Source organism: Enoplosus armatus, chromosome 19 (assembly GCF_043641665.1).
Source record: "Enoplosus armatus isolate fEnoArm2 chromosome 19, fEnoArm2.hap1, whole genome shotgun sequence".
In the NCBI taxonomy this organism is placed as follows: Eukaryota; Metazoa; Chordata; class Actinopteri; order Centrarchiformes; family Enoplosidae; genus Enoplosus; species Enoplosus armatus.
Window position 1 is genome coordinate 1,703,730 of NC_092198.1, and position 15,048 is coordinate 1,718,777.

The window sequence follows — 15,048 nt, forward strand, 5'->3', positions numbered from 1 at the left end:
AAACTTTGATAGGTCAGATGGGTAATCCATCATGGTGAACATTTCATTGCCTTTATTTTCTGGTCAAAGTCACGCTATCATCACTTGCTAATGTGCTTTGGTGGTGCATTCAAGAACAGGCCACATTTGAAGCCGGGCTGCCAGAAAGCATTGTGTTACTGGGCCGTGTTGCTGGAAAATCAAGTGAAGAAGAGAAACGATAAGCAGATATGAATGTTGTGGGAACATTTATTGTCATCCATTTTGTTCCTACTCACAGGTAAAAAATGCGATCCAGGAACTGCACCATGGAGGGTCCAGATGACGGACACATCCAGCCCACGAAAGGTTTCATCAAACAGGAGGAGGAGAACACACCAGAGCTCACGAAGAGGAAGATGAAAGTCCAGCGAGAGGAGAAGGACGGGAGGACGGCGGTGTCTGGATCTGCTAAGAAACCTCAGAAAGCCCCGCCGGATCTGTCAAAGACGGACCTGCTGCACCTGCTGGGAGTCATGGAAGGAGAAGTTCAGGTACGAATCAGATTCACTTCACAGGAATGTTGACCACACCAAACTCACAAAGCAAATCTGACCTCCTAGAGCTGTGAAATGGGAGGAACTGCTGGTTCTGGACTCATTCTTCCCAACTGTAAATACGCATTTGATAGACTTTTTATAATGTAATGTCAAGGTGAATAATTTAAAGCTGCACTCATCAATATTTTTTATACAAGCCGTGGATAACATTACTATACGTAATGTGAAAGTTCCCTCGAATTATCACAAACTTCAACCGTCTTTTGAGCTGCTTTTAGCTCCTACTTCTGGTTTTCCTGGCAGGTCTTAGAGACCAAACAGAGAGTGAATACTGGATTTATTATCATGGACATTCAGATAAGGAAAGGAGGAAAAATTATATTAAATCGAGACCATAAATTATTGTTATTATAAAGTATTATAATTGTGTGTACAGATAGTTTTCTCCCAGACTCTGTAGACTTTTTTATCAAAGAACCAAATATTTTCTGAGGCAGTTGTTCACCTTTTGAACTGAGCATTTATCCAGGAGAGGGTTACGTCCATCCAAGACTTGATGCTCTCCGGCTGTCAGTCACTTAACATCAGACACTTCAAAACTCTACACCTAAACATGATCATTGACCATCTTAAACAAAGACATCTCTGCTGCAGCTGGTCTGCTGCTGGTTGGTTAACATGAGCTCAAACTCTGCAGTGAGCAGCCAGAAGTCTGGCGAAGAAAACGCTGAGTCACTGAACTTGATCGATAACTGCCAATAAACAGCTTCTTGCTCAGTGACAGTGAGAGCTGGGGAACCTGGGAGTTTTGTTATTAATTGAGGTGACTAAGGAGCACTCTGACAGCTTGGTTACCATGCCAACTGAAGACGAAGGAAGACTGAGAGTTGCCGCTTCACTGCAGTCACTTGTCTTTTTCAGAAACATCCGGCCGATCGTATACGTCTTTCTCCCCGTAGCCCCGTCGCGACGTCAGCAGCACCTGCAGCCTATAAAACTATAAATACGGCGTGGAAACCGCCCACCGGCTGCTGCCGGGTTCCAGTTCGATAATGATTTTCTAATGGAGGCACATTAATAAAGTCCTCTCCAGAGAGGCAGGAAGCTGCTGCCTCACCCTCTGCTTCCATCTGTTTGGGCGTGTTAAATATTTTCCATTAGCGATGGGACAGAGAAATACTCAACACGGAGCGACATCTCACACAGGAAGAGCTGCTTTTGTTCTGCTTCTCGTTTCACATGACGGCTTTCACATGCATCGAAATGCTCAAAACAGACTCTATGGTTATGAATGTCACAAAGTTTTCTTTTCATCACCATCAGGGCAAAATGGTAGAAAACGTGTGTTTAAGGAAAACACATAAATTCAGCGACACCACAACGTTTTTAACACATTTGCTGCAGCCAAGAGATGTTCAGTTAAAGAATATATGTTTTCTTGCTGCCAACAAATCTCATGAAAAGACCAAAACCAGCAGTGATTGTAAACACACATCAATGAGCCACACTCATCACCATGAACACACACACCGTCCTGCTGCCACAAACACTCACTGGAGCACCACATGTGGATTCATCCGCCGCTGGAAGTAGTCCCCAACAAATGCACTGTTTCCTCCTGTTTGTTTGACAAAAACTACAGCGAGCAGCTGTTTGAGGAAATGACTGAGCCTTTTTAAACATGAAACTATATATTTGTGAGGTCTTTTTAAAGATTCAGTAGGAACCAATGGGCTGTGAGCTGAGAGCCACAGACAGGAAGTGAGACAGGACTGAGAGACGGACTGACAGGTTGTTGGTTTTGTTTTATCAGGACCGTCCTGGTCGAGATAGACAGCGATCACCAGTAAGAATCACAAGGTGTCATCTGACACGTTAGATGAACTGAAGCCACTTCCTGCTGCAGTGATTTGTACTGTCTTACAATGCAACGTGCATTTTAAAGTCTTCTTGCAGATGCATCTAGATGCAGGAAACTCTCTGTGCAGGTACTACAGCTGGTGGGACACTTTTTGGAGAAGGTATTTACCTGAATGCGATGCTAGAGCCTAAAAATGGCTTCATGAATAAACTGTTACCACTTCAGTCTCAGAGGGTACAGCAGATCACTTGATGTGTGAAATGAAGATACTGAGTGCAGTGAAGGAAACATCTCCCTCTGCTGGTGAAAATCTGCCTCCTTCTTCTGCATCTGTCTCATTCAGTCATGATGTCAGCGAAGCTGCCAGTCACCTTGTTATTTATGTTATTTGACCCTCGTCTGTTTATCTCTGGGATTCATAGTGACTCAGTAAAAGTAATACTCTTTCGTGCTTTTTCGAAACAAATAAATCAAATCAGACGTGTTAATGCAGAAACATCATATTTTATTGGAGAGCTTCGTTTTATTTATGTGTTATTTGGTTTTAGTTTTCCTTTACTTGATCGTGAATTGTCTTTTATTTTGCTTTTCCTCGTCTTATTACTGAGCTGGTCCTGTTGAACGTCCTTTCATTGATTATGTTTTACCATTTGTTCCTATTCTTGTTGTTTTTTGTGTGAAGCACGCAAAAGTACTTCACAAATACAGTTTTATTATATTAAGTATCAATATAATCAACAATCTACGTTTTGTTTTGTTTTGTTTTTGTTTTAGAAAAAAGAACTGGGTCAAAACTCAATTCTGGAAATAAGTAAATAGCAATAAATGATATTATAAGTAATGAGAATATAAATGTAATACTAATAAAGCTTTGTACCACCTGCAGGTTCAATTTATTCATCCATCTGCAGCTTCCATATCAAACTGTCAGACGTGACGTTAATGTTCTCCTATCTGTCAGAGTGCAGCTCGTTTGTATACGCAGCATTAAAGAGTCTGCTGTGTCTCCTCAGGCCAGAGAGGACATCATCAGTCTGCTGAAGACAGAGAAAACCAGGCCGGAGGCTCTGGAGGCTCACTACGGCTCGGGTGTCCCCACCAAACCCCTGCAGGCCCTGCAGAGAGACGGACTGCTCGCCCTCAGCAGCAACAGCACCGAGGACGTGTACGAGAAGCCCATGGCCGAGGTGAGAGACAGCTGATTATGTACAGTTTATTTTCTGCTATTTCTGCATTTAAAGGGAATAACGGTTTCAGAAGTTTGTCTCTATTTCCCCTTAAGGGAATTATACAGATAAAAAGAGGCTTGTGAGTGTGAACTTGTACTTTGGTGGTGCGTTAGGGTTTAAAGCCTAAAGTCCTGATCCTTTGTGTGCTGAATGGCAGTGGTTTCTACTTGAAAATGTAATTTGCCATGCTCAGTGAGGTCCGCAGGGTGTGAACAGTGTGAACACGTCTGAATAAAGCTCATAATTGTGTGGAAAGAGTCTCTCTGCTCATTGTTGTCCCTCACAGCATCACCAGAAGCGTAGCTAATGGTTTGGGGTTTCAGAGTGCGAGTTGTTGTTAATAATGAGTGTTGACGTGTTCCCCCGTCAGTTGGACCGTCTGGAGGACAAACAGAAGGAGACGTACAGACGGATGTTGGAGCAGCTGCTGCTGGCCGAGAAATGTCACCGCCGCACCGTCATGGAGCTGGACAACGAGAAACGCAAACACACCGACTTCATGAACAAGAGCGACGACTTCACCAACCTGCTGGAGCAGGAGAGGGAGAGGTGAGGGGGGGGGGGGGGGGGCTCTGTCTGGGTGTGGTCATATCTTATACCTTTTATTTCTCAAAGGAAGATATCGGCATTATTCTACACTTTTACAACCTTCGACAAATCCCGTGAAAAGACCAAAACATTCTCACTTCCTGTTTGAGTCCATTGGTTCCCGCTGAACGTCATTAAATCTCTTAAGTCTCAGTCGTTTCTTAAAACAGCTGATCACTGTGGTTTCGTTGGGGACTATTTGTGAATCCACATTTGTTGCCCTGCTGAGTATTTGACAGTGTAAGTGGTTTTAAGGTACATTCAATGATGGTTTTGGTCTTTTCAAGGGGTTTTAGTTTAGTTTTCCTGCACAGCACCAAGCAGCAGACGGACAAACCCTCATGTGTTGAATGGTGAAAAAAACATGCGTGTTTTGCAGATGCGTGTTTATCTGTGTGGTAGAAGGCATCAGATAAGACCCAGAGCATCAGGGTTTGGGATGATGGTTCTGATAGGAAGGGTGATGAATCGTGTCTTATCAAGTGGAGGGGTGTGTGCAGAAATCTTCTAATTCTACACATAGTGGCTTTAAAGTCTGAAGAAACCCCATCGATCTTTTACAGAGAGGACCAGGGCTTCTGAAAGACTGGATCCAGCTGTGAGTCAGTCCAGACCATGTGTCACTTATTACGTTCACATTCATTAAGTTACGAAGCCATATATTTTATACTTATACACTTAGTATTGGGTGTGTGTACAGTAAGTGACACGTGCTAGTTTCACAGTAAGCAATGCGTAATTCACTCTGATCTAATCCCAAGAAGAAAGTATTCTTTTCTTTATTGTGATTTTATTTTCTTTGTTAAGTTATCGACAACTTATTGACTATACTATGATACAACTTATATCATATATCATATATATGAGCCAGACTTCTAAGGCCATGTAGCACATATTCCTGCTTTGTTTATATGCTTCTCCCTGCTGGAAGAAGGACTAACTAACTGTTTTACAGGAAGACAGAAAAAGTTTTCACCTGTGTATGAAATGTGCTGGGGGGGGGGGGCTGGTTTTCTAAATGGGCCTGATGTGTTATCTTACTGTAATCAAAGCAGCCAGATGAGGAAGATGACAAAAAACAATAAAACATCACGTCAGAGAATCGCTCACATCTGCTCCCCACGCTCCATAAAACTTAACATACCAGCCTGAATGTGGACTAACGCTTCACTGCAGCTCATATCTGTTTGTCTACAGTCGACCTGCTCATTGCACAAATCCATCTGTGTTCCCAGAAAGCTCGGATGTGCAGGCGTGGAATGCAGGGCAGCATTTTCACTGTGTGGTATCAGCACTTTTACAACACCTCTGCCAGAAATTCTACTTTTTTGAAGGTTATAATGTTCAGTTTAGAGAAGTGTTGATGCAACTTCATGGTGAATTCGGAGCCTGTAGTTAAAGTCAGATTCTCAGTGATGAGACGTGCTGTCCACACACAGCTTCTCCTGGCTTTAGTGTGGTCCAGGCCTGCTGTTAGCGCTGCCTGATAACACATTCCTGTTGGCTGCAGTCAGCGTGCAGATTCACTGCAGGTGATATCATGAATGAATGAGTCGACCCGGAGCACAGAGCGGGTGACGTCATTCCCTACAGAGATCCTGCTGGACGATTAGAGGCCCTGTTTGCAGAACAGCTGTCACGGGCAGATACAAAATACATACCGGCAGTATTTCACTCTAGTGATCCTACTGCACTGAAGTTTTTACAGACGATGGTACATCCGACACAAACATGATCAGAGTAAATTATCTAAATTTTCAATAATATAAAGTCACTTAATAAGTAAGAACTGTAATAAAAGTGCCTTTGGAGGAACATTCGGTCACGAGGAACATTGAACTCAAAGGACCACACCAAGATGGTACTTTGTTTTAGATTTTTCTTCAACCATTCCAGACTTCCATTGGTTTCCATTCATTTTTTACAGTGTGAAACTTTAGGTTTCTTAGTTTCTGTTTCTTTGTCATTGTAAGGTAAAACAGTGCCGACGTTTCAAATTCGATAAGAAATTATACAGACTTGATGTTCACTGTGATCAATTAATCAACTCAAGGAACCTCCAAGGGTCATGCTAGCTGGTTTTAATTATGTATAGCAATGAATAGAAAACAACGTCTGCCTTTAATCTCTTAAAGGTTTATAGTAACACACTACTAATAAATATCTTGATGGTGCACTCCTCTGGGTCCTCAGAAATAAACCCGCCAAGTGTGAAGTCGATCGGATGAACGGTTGTTGAGATAACCGAAAGACAGAGACTCGTTGCTTTATAATTAGATATGAAGCTTATAGGAGACGGGGTTGCAACAGGACACACAACTGTATCATCGATACTGTGAGCTTTTTCTTACGAGACGGTGACTTCTAAGAGCTAGGCCACCCTGAGGCCCCTGATCCCCGTCTGGTAGGGGTTTGCGTGGTTTTAGAAGTTATGATTTTATCCAGTAAACCATGTCTGTCTACAGAAAAATGTAGGTTTGATTCTCTGTAATTTCACAGTGGTGGACAATTCTGATTCATGTTAACGTGCAGCCTAAAAAAAAATCCCCTCAGTCAACAACAAATGTGCCTCCTCGGGTGTCAAAGCGTTCTTGTTGACTCGTCCGTTCAGAATGTTAATAAGGATGGTAATTATTGCGACTATAATTAGCTGCAGATCAGCATCTCCTGCTCCGATGTGTTTGCGTGGTCTCAGCTCGGCTCGGGTTTGTGAGCGTTTGGGGCTCTCCTCTCCCGCTCTGACAGTCGTCTGTCGGCACTGAGGCTATGAATAGACCCGAACAGAGAGAGGCTTTCTGCAGAGCCATCATCCGCCAACGAGGTCATAATGACAGATACTGTGTCCTGAGAGCGAGGGAGGGGGGGGGGCAATCTGAGCTCCATGTCAGAGGAATTATGGAGGATTATCATACAAGTTAAGGCTGCACTTAGCAACACTTTTACATTAAAATCCACTCGTTGGTGGAGTCTTATAGTATAGTATCATCTTACAGTATCATCCAATTTGTTTAAATGAAATTAACACAACAACTACGGGTGGATTGTCACGAACTTTGGTTCAGACACTCACTTTTCCCTCAGGATGAATTGTAATAACTGGTGATAAGATTTTCTCCAATACTGCAAAACCCATGACATTCCCATCAGCCGCAGCTACACTTTGTGTTTTGTGCTATTTAGCAAATGTTAGCATGTTAGCACACTAATCTAGGATAGTGAACATAGGTATAGGCACAGAGGAGCTAAATGCTATTGTCGTGCTAACATGCTCACAATGGCTGATGTTTAGCAGGTGTATTGTTCACCATGTTCACCGTGCTAACATGTCATTTGCAGGAATTTGAACCAAAGTGCTGGAGAACATTTTGACCAGATGATGGCGCTAGATAAAACATTAAGGTATCACCAAGTCAGTAGGATTCCTCCTCTGGGCAACATTAATGTGTGTTCAAAACTTCATGGCAGTTCATCCCACAGTTGTTGAGATATTTTAGTCTGGACCAAAGTAGTGGTTTGTTTTCCAGAGTGTGACCATTTGTTACTCATTTTATCCTGCTCTCTTTGGTCAGCAGTGGGAGGGTTTGAGACGCTCTTCTCTGCTTTTACTTTTTAATCTACAGTCTCAACAAAAATACCTGCAAATGTCATATGACTTGATACGCTGATGATGGCCAGAGAAGATGCTTGTTTTATTCCTGATTTTATCAAAACTGGAAATGAATGGAAGATATCTTACAAGAGTTTATTGAGTAAGAGGTTCAATGTGTGCAACAGGAGAAGCGATTTCTTTCCACATCTTTTTTGTTTTCAAAATACAGACAGCCAACAATAGTGCAAGTATTTAAGCCACAAAACACAAGTAATTAATTGAAAATGCTCTTGCATCTTGGTGATATTTATGTATACTATGTATTTGGAGTAATGAAGACCAGTGATAGAAAGCCTCTGCATCTGTAAGCTCTTTGCACTGCTCATATTTGGCTCATTTAGAGCCTCTGCGATGCAGACCGCAGGCCTCCTCTGCTGTCTGAAGCTATGATCTCACACACATACAATTTAGCCACTATGGAGAATTTATATCCATGTCTTTTCCCTTTGCACGATACAGGGGGATTATAATGAGAATGGCTGTGCAAGTCTGGCATTGTCCTCTCCAAAACAAAAACTCTCGCCTTGCATTGTTGGCTTGTTTCTATGGAAACACTGCTGGCGGCAAGACGGACAGCAGACAGTTAGGTCGAACTGGAGCAACATTTTGGTAAAAGGAGAAAAAAGAACAAAAATAAGAAATGTTTGAACTTAAAAGTGGCTTAGTGTGTTATGTCATACCTGCTGCCCAGTCGCCCCTCCTCCCCAGAGGGAGAACAAAACAGGGGGAAAGAGGAGGAAGAGGAGGCTGACCCCCCCCCCCCCGGCTTGAACCCCTCCTCCTCAGTGTCCAAACAAGGGCAGGGCCTCTTTGGTCGTATATGGAGGGATGAATGACATCACCAGCCAGCAGAGCAGTGCTGCAACATTCACCTTTTTCATTGTCCACTGATGACATGTTTGGAATGTGATGGCTAATTCCCCACGGAGTCGGGGCCCCTCCTTCCCTCTCCGACCCCGGGAGAGACTCAGCAGCAGCAGCAGCAGTTTGGCTCCTGCTCAGCTTTAAAAACACAGTTATGGATCAACCTGCTCTGCATCCCAACTTGTTGGTAAGTGGAACAGAGTTTCAGGGGAGGACGTTTCTGACGCAGCAGGTCTGGAGTCTGTCAATTGAATTCGGGGATTTGTTGTTGTTGTTTTTTTTATTCAAACTTGCTGAACACTTGTTGTGCAGTGCTGAGACCTGTTTGTGTACTCGAGTGTCTGATGGGACTGTGCATGAGACCCACATGAAAGGGAAACTGCTGCAGACTCTCCGTCAGACTCACACAGACTCCCGCAGAGATTAGTTAATCATCCACCCTCAGGACATTAACTCTGGCAGGTTGAATTCTCAGAACTCGCAGTGCTTCTTACTGTTGCTTGGTGGTGGTTTGGTTTCAGTTTAAATTTGTGAAAGTAATCCAGATACAGTAGTAAGATATCTAGTATGTCAAGGCAACCGGGTTTGCTTTTTTATTCTTATGTGTGTGTAACTATTGTAACACCGTGACTCCTTTGAAGAGAGACCGTTATACAGGTTTCGTCCCTCTCTACGACCACAAGCTTTTTGCTCCGCCTTCAAGTTTGGCCAATGAAACAGGTATAAACGCTTCGCCTTAAGATGTGGTTGGATGACACGTCGTACAAACTGATCTGTTGAAAGCATACCTGGGCTTAGTACTTCTAGGTGTGTTCGTCCAATAATGTTGTTTTTGACAAGCTGTAAAAACCTCTGAAACACCTTTTTGACCACCATGAAGCCCATTGATACCTATATAAATGAAATTCTATTTGGGGTATTGTCAGCCTCTCAAGTGGTTGGCTGTGATCAGCTGGGTAAGTCTCGGCAGTAATTATTCCCTTTACTGAAGTCTTGACAGGACGGAGTAAGCTCTGTCGGAGAGAATTACTAGTGTTTGGGCCCTTATCCTCCTCTTTTTTTACTTCCTTTGTTCCCTTGCTTATCTTTCTGCTGCCTTTTATTCTGCTTGCCTGCCTCCCCATCCAGGATCAGGTGGTTAATGCTCTCATTCTGAGTCTGGTCTGGCTTTTTTAGGCATTTGATACAGGAATACAGGAAACTGGTAGTTGACAGTGTGTGATCACCAGATACTGTATGTCATCAGGTGTCATGGGAGAAGTTGTCAAAAACAAAACTAAGCCACATGAGGATACATATGCTTGAAAATAACTGACTCGTGGTTGTAAGCGTATTTCTAAACATTTTGATGGAAAATTCATTCAGGATTGGTGTCTTCAAATGTGTTTGAAACCCACTCACATTTTGTCTGTTTTTTAGACTCAAAAGGCTGTTGGAGCAGGAGAAGGCTTACCAGGCTCGTAAGGACAAGGACCACAGCAGGAGGCTGGAGAAGGTCAGAGCGGAGCTGGTTAAGCTCAAGTCCTTTGCCCTGATGTTGGTAGACGAGCGACAGCTGCATATTGAGCAAATTGACCAACAGAGCCAGAAGGTCCAGGACCTGACTCAGAAGCTGCAGGAGAAAGAACAGCGTTTGGCGGCGGTCACCGACGCTGCCAAGGAGGACGGCCAGAAGGTCCTCAAGCTGGAGGACGAGCTGGAGCATAGAGCTCGCAAGTTTGCACAGGAAAACGAGGAGATGACCGCCAAACTGGCCAACGAAGAGTCTCAAAGCCGACAGCTTAGGCTGAAGCTGGCCGGATTGGCACACAAGATTGAAGAACTGGAAGAGAGCAACAAGGTGCTGCATAAATCAGAGGAGGACCTGCAGGAGCTGAGGGAGAAGATCAGCAAAGGGGAGTGCGGAGATTCGTCTCTCATGGCCGAGCTGGAGAATTTGCGAAAGAGAGTGCTGGAGATGGAGGGCAAGGATGAGGAGATAACCAAAACAGAGACTCAGTGCAGGGAGCTGAGGAAAAAGCTGCAGAATGAGGAGAACCACAGCAAGGAGCTGAGGTTGGAGGTGGACAAACTGCAGAACAGAATGGTTGAACTGGAAAAACTGGAGGGGGCTTTCAATAGGAGCAAAACAGAGTGCTCTCAGCTTCATACAAACCTGGAAAAAGAGAAACATGTTGTGAAGGATCTGGCCGGTGAGCTGGAGACGGTGAAAACCCGGTTGAAAGAACTAGAGTGCTCAGAGTCAAAGTTTGAAAAGGCAGAAATGGTCCTCAAAGATGATCTTATGAAGTTGAAGTCCTTTACAGTTATACTGGTAGACGACAGAAAAAACATGGCGGAGAGACTTAAACAGGAAGAACAGAAAAGTGACGATTTAAGTAAGATGTTCAAAGCAGAGCAGGGCAAGGTTATGGAGGTCACAGAGAAGCTGATCGAGGAGAGCAAAAAACTTCTCAAATTCAAGTCAGAAATGGAGATCAAAGTGACAACTCTCATTAAAGAGAAAGATGAGTTAAAAACCAAACTTGCAAGTGAAGAGGAAAAGTGTAGGGGGCTGAATACCAAGCTAAGTGGTATGAAAATAAGAATGGACGGACTTGAGGAGACAGAAAGGGAAATGCAGAAAAAGTGGGCCAACAAGGACAAAAACGGAAGTCCAGATGAAGACAATAAAGTAAAAGAGCTCACGCTAGAAATTGAAAGACTTAAGAACAGGCTCAAACAACTTGAGGTGGTAGAAGGAGATTTAATAAAAACAGAGGATGAGTATGATCTACTGGAGAAGAAGTTCAGAACAGAGCAGGACAAAGCAAATACCCTTTCTAAGCTACTGGAAGAAATGAAAAGTCAGATTGCCAGAAACAAAGCCATAGAGAAAGGCGAGGTCATGAGTCCAGAGGCTGAGCTTAGAATTCGCTGCAAGATGGAGGAGTCTAAAACCAGAGAGCTGCAGTTGGATGTCCAGGCCCTGAAGGAGAAAATCCATGAACTTATGAACAAGGAAGACCAGCTCTCCCAGCTGCAGGTGGATTATTCTGTCCTCCAGCAGAGTTTCATGGAAGAGGAAGAGAAGAAGAAAAGTATGAGCCAGGAAGTCGCCAACCTTACCAAGGAGCTAGAAGCCACCAAGCGCTACAGTCGCGCCTTGAGGCCCAGTATGAACGGTAGGAGGATGGTCAATGTATCGGTTACCTCCACAGCAGTGCAGACAGATGTGATGGCCAGTGAGCCTGCTGAGGACGAGACGGCGGCAGGCTTTATCCGGAAATCAGTCCTTGAGGAAAACCACTTAATGAGTAACCTCAGACAACGGGGTCTTAAAAAGCCAACAGTTCTTGAACGATACCCTCCAGCGTCAGCAGAACTCGGGGCAGGAAAATCCTGGATACCCTGGATGAGAAAGAAGGAGGCCATCACACTCACTCAGACCTCTCCTGAGAGAACCAACGGGGCATCCTTGCTCCATCCACCTGAGATGACCATGTCCCCAAAGCCAGGCCAGCCACTGCACATCCGAGTGACCCCAGATCACGAGAACAGCACTGCCACCTTGGAGATCACCAGCCCTAGAGCTGAAGATTTCTTCTCCAGCACCACCATCATCCCGACTCTCGGACTTCAGAAACCTCGCATCACAATCGTCCCTAAGCCCACAACCGTGACCTCAAAGAGCAAAACCTGTGAGCTGTCAGGAGGTCTTGATCGAGCCAAATCTCCGGTCACGATAACCACCATCTCCAGGGCCAAGAGTCCGGACAAGACCAACGGCTGCAGCTCTGACAGCCTTCAGTCGCCAGTGTCCATCATCACAGTCAGCACCACCCCTGTGGCTGAAGCATGTGCTTCACCTGAGCCTCACAATATTACCGCAGGGCGCACAGTGATCAAGGTAACGCCGGAGAAGCCACCTGGGCCAGCACCTTACAGGAAATACAATGGCAAAAGCAACATTATCACAACAGAGGACAACAAGATCCATATCCACTTGGGTCCACAGTTTAAGAGGCCTTCTGAGGGCTGCAGTAATCCAGTGTTGACGCTCAGAAGCTCAGAAAGCAGCAAGGAAATGTCAACAGGAACGGTGCTGCGCTCCCCACGCCAACCCTCAACGGGGAAGACGACTCCGAGCAAAATGACAAGCAGCATAACAATCACACCCATCACCTCTGCATCCTCCAGGCCGACACAGTCCGTGGTGAGAGCTTTGGAGATCATTATGTTTAACGTCCTCCATCTTTCTTTCTGAATTTATTGTGACTTGACACACAGGCATAGATGACATTTTGCCTTTTATCCACAAGCAAAAATATCTAAATGATGTCTAATCTTTTACGTTGCAGTTGCTTCTGAAATGTTTCAAAATGAAATCAGGTGGTGTGTGCTCCCTAGATAGCACTCTCTCCAGGTATAAAACATATGATCTCACTGGTATGAACTAACACTGGAATGATCTGACTTCACAGAAAGAAAGAGGCCTTTCTAAGGGTTCAGACAAACACAAATTTATCAACTGACAAATTCACTCCTTTTAACCAAACACAGGCAAGAAGTGACCAATTTGGATGTTTCACTTTTGCATTTTAAGAACTTAAATTTACACGTAAGATGCCTTGGTTAAACTCTCATAATATTACCCAACCTGATGTCAATGAATAATCAAGAGGGTCAGACCTAGTTAACCCTCACGCACTCGTGGAAATGGACCCAGTAAGCATTGATTTGATGGTTTTCAGGTCACCAAATCAAAGGCATCTAATTCAGGACCATCAGAAACATTTCAGTCACTTAGACAGAAACCCACTGGATGGAAGGCAATCTTCTTAGCAACTTATAAGGTGAGAAAAATAAATATACGATCTAGTCCTGGGTAGCACGGTGGTTAGCACTGTTCCCTCACTGGGTTCAAGCCGGTTGGCTGGGAGTTTGCATGTTCTCCCCATGCCTGCGTGACATGCAGGTTAGCTTAATTGCTGACTCTAAATTGCCTCTGTGTGCGAGCCGTGTGATAGACGACCTGTTCAAGGTCTACCCCACCCTGTGCCCAATGTGTGCTGGGGAGAGGCTGCAGCCTCCCCTCAGCCCTGCGAGGATAAGTGGGTCCAGATAATGGATGGATGGACTCACTCTTTTACATTTAATTCATTGACTATAACGACTGTAAACTATATTACGGCAACACGACAGTGGACAGTATCTTTTATATCACTTTGCCATACAGTGTGGCATCTTTGATTTTGCTTTTTCGTTACTTTGCACAGGTCTGTCGTCGTTTAATCCCTCCTTATAAGTTGCTAAGAAGATTGCCTGCCATCCTGTTTGTTTGTATTTTCAACTTTCTTCCCGTAACAAATATTATGAGCAGAGTTAGATGGACTGACATGTTGTACGGTGATCCTGGAACAGGGCAAACCAAAACTCTGCTTACTGGCGACCCCTTCTTAAACATAACAGTGACCACAACACAGTTACATAAGAACAGTTAACAACAGATCAACTCTTTCCCGCGTCTCATGTTGTTTCCTTGTTTATTTTCCAGCCCAGTTCGGATGTGCAGTCAGCTCGGAGCGCGGCTACACGGATCCCTGTGTCAAAAGGTATGAAACCGAGCAGCAAGGCGGTTCTGGGCGTGTCGACAGTGACGAGGTTAGAGTCGCGTGCCGAGAGCCAGTCAATGAGAATCGAGCTGAGGAAGTCGACAGTTTGCGGCTCTGCCTCCGCAGCAGGAGGCAAGAGCTGAGGGCTAAACACGCTGCCATGGCAACGACTCAATGTGAACTTCTCATGATTGAGTTTGAGCCGATTCTGCTGCCAAATAGGAGTTTCAGGCCACGTCAGTGTACGTACACGAACAGCTGCTTGGCTTTCCAAACACTGTTTTATTTCATTCGGACCTTCAGTTTGCATTTATACATTTTCAGGAAAGATGAAGAAGGTTCTATGTTATTTTTAATTGCCACCTGTTTTTTTTTTATTTTTATGAAGCATCTCTTTGCATGTCTCTTTTGCATTTGAGTGCATTTTGATTAACTTCATCGTGGTGATATTTGGCAGTAGCTCTAGACTTCTTTTCATTATTTACATATTTCAAAGCATGTGTTTATTTCACCACTGCTTTTGGAGGTTTCCAGTCACTGGAGCACTGTGAATTGCTTGTGACAGTATGAATTGTCATCATTTGTGACAGGCACCAAAATAAAAACTATTTATCTCTGAACCAAGTGTGGCATTGCTTCGTAGTATTCATTTCTTCATGGTGTGTGTGTGTGAGCTTTGTGTGACTTAAAAAGCCCTAATATTAACCCATGCTGCTAAACAAAACTCAACAGCCATGAAAACTAA

At 44.1% G+C, this 15,048-nt stretch overlaps 1 protein-coding gene across 4 annotated transcripts; it reads left to right on the forward strand.

The window, feature by feature from the left end:
- Positions 1-266: 266 nt before the first annotated feature.
- On the forward strand, positions 267-14,927 carry filip1b (filamin A interacting protein 1b). Of its 4 annotated transcripts, XM_070925308.1 has the most exons (6): positions 267-512; positions 3,393-3,566; positions 3,979-4,157; positions 10,129-12,927; positions 13,081-13,087; positions 14,189-14,927. In XM_070925308.1, exons 1-6 carry the CDS (start codon positions 267-269, stop codon positions 14,444-14,446), a joined length of 3,663 nt encoding a protein of 1,220 aa, XP_070781409.1. In that variant the 3' UTR covers positions 14,447-14,927. The 4 variants fall into 4 exon arrangements, with proteins under 4 accessions (XP_070781409.1, XP_070781410.1, XP_070781412.1 ...); XM_070925309.1 differs by lacking the exon at positions 13,081-13,087 and having other exon boundaries at positions 10,129-12,904; positions 14,246-14,927; XM_070925311.1 differs by lacking the exon at positions 13,081-13,087 and having other exon boundaries at positions 480-512; positions 10,129-12,901; positions 14,246-14,927.
- The last annotated feature ends 121 nt before the right edge of the window (positions 14,928-15,048 follow it).

Coding starts and splice junctions, on each gene's coding strand:
- filip1b (XM_070925308.1), top strand. CDS start 267: ATGCGATCCAGGAACTGCACCATGGAGGGTCCAGATGACGGACACATC. Junction 513..3,392: donor TCATGGAAGGAGAAGTTCAG/GTACGAATCAGA, acceptor GTGTCTCCTCAG/GCCAGAGAGGACATCATCAG. Junction 3,567..3,978: donor ACGAGAAGCCCATGGCCGAG/GTGAGAGACAGC, acceptor TTCCCCCGTCAG/TTGGACCGTCTGGAGGACAA.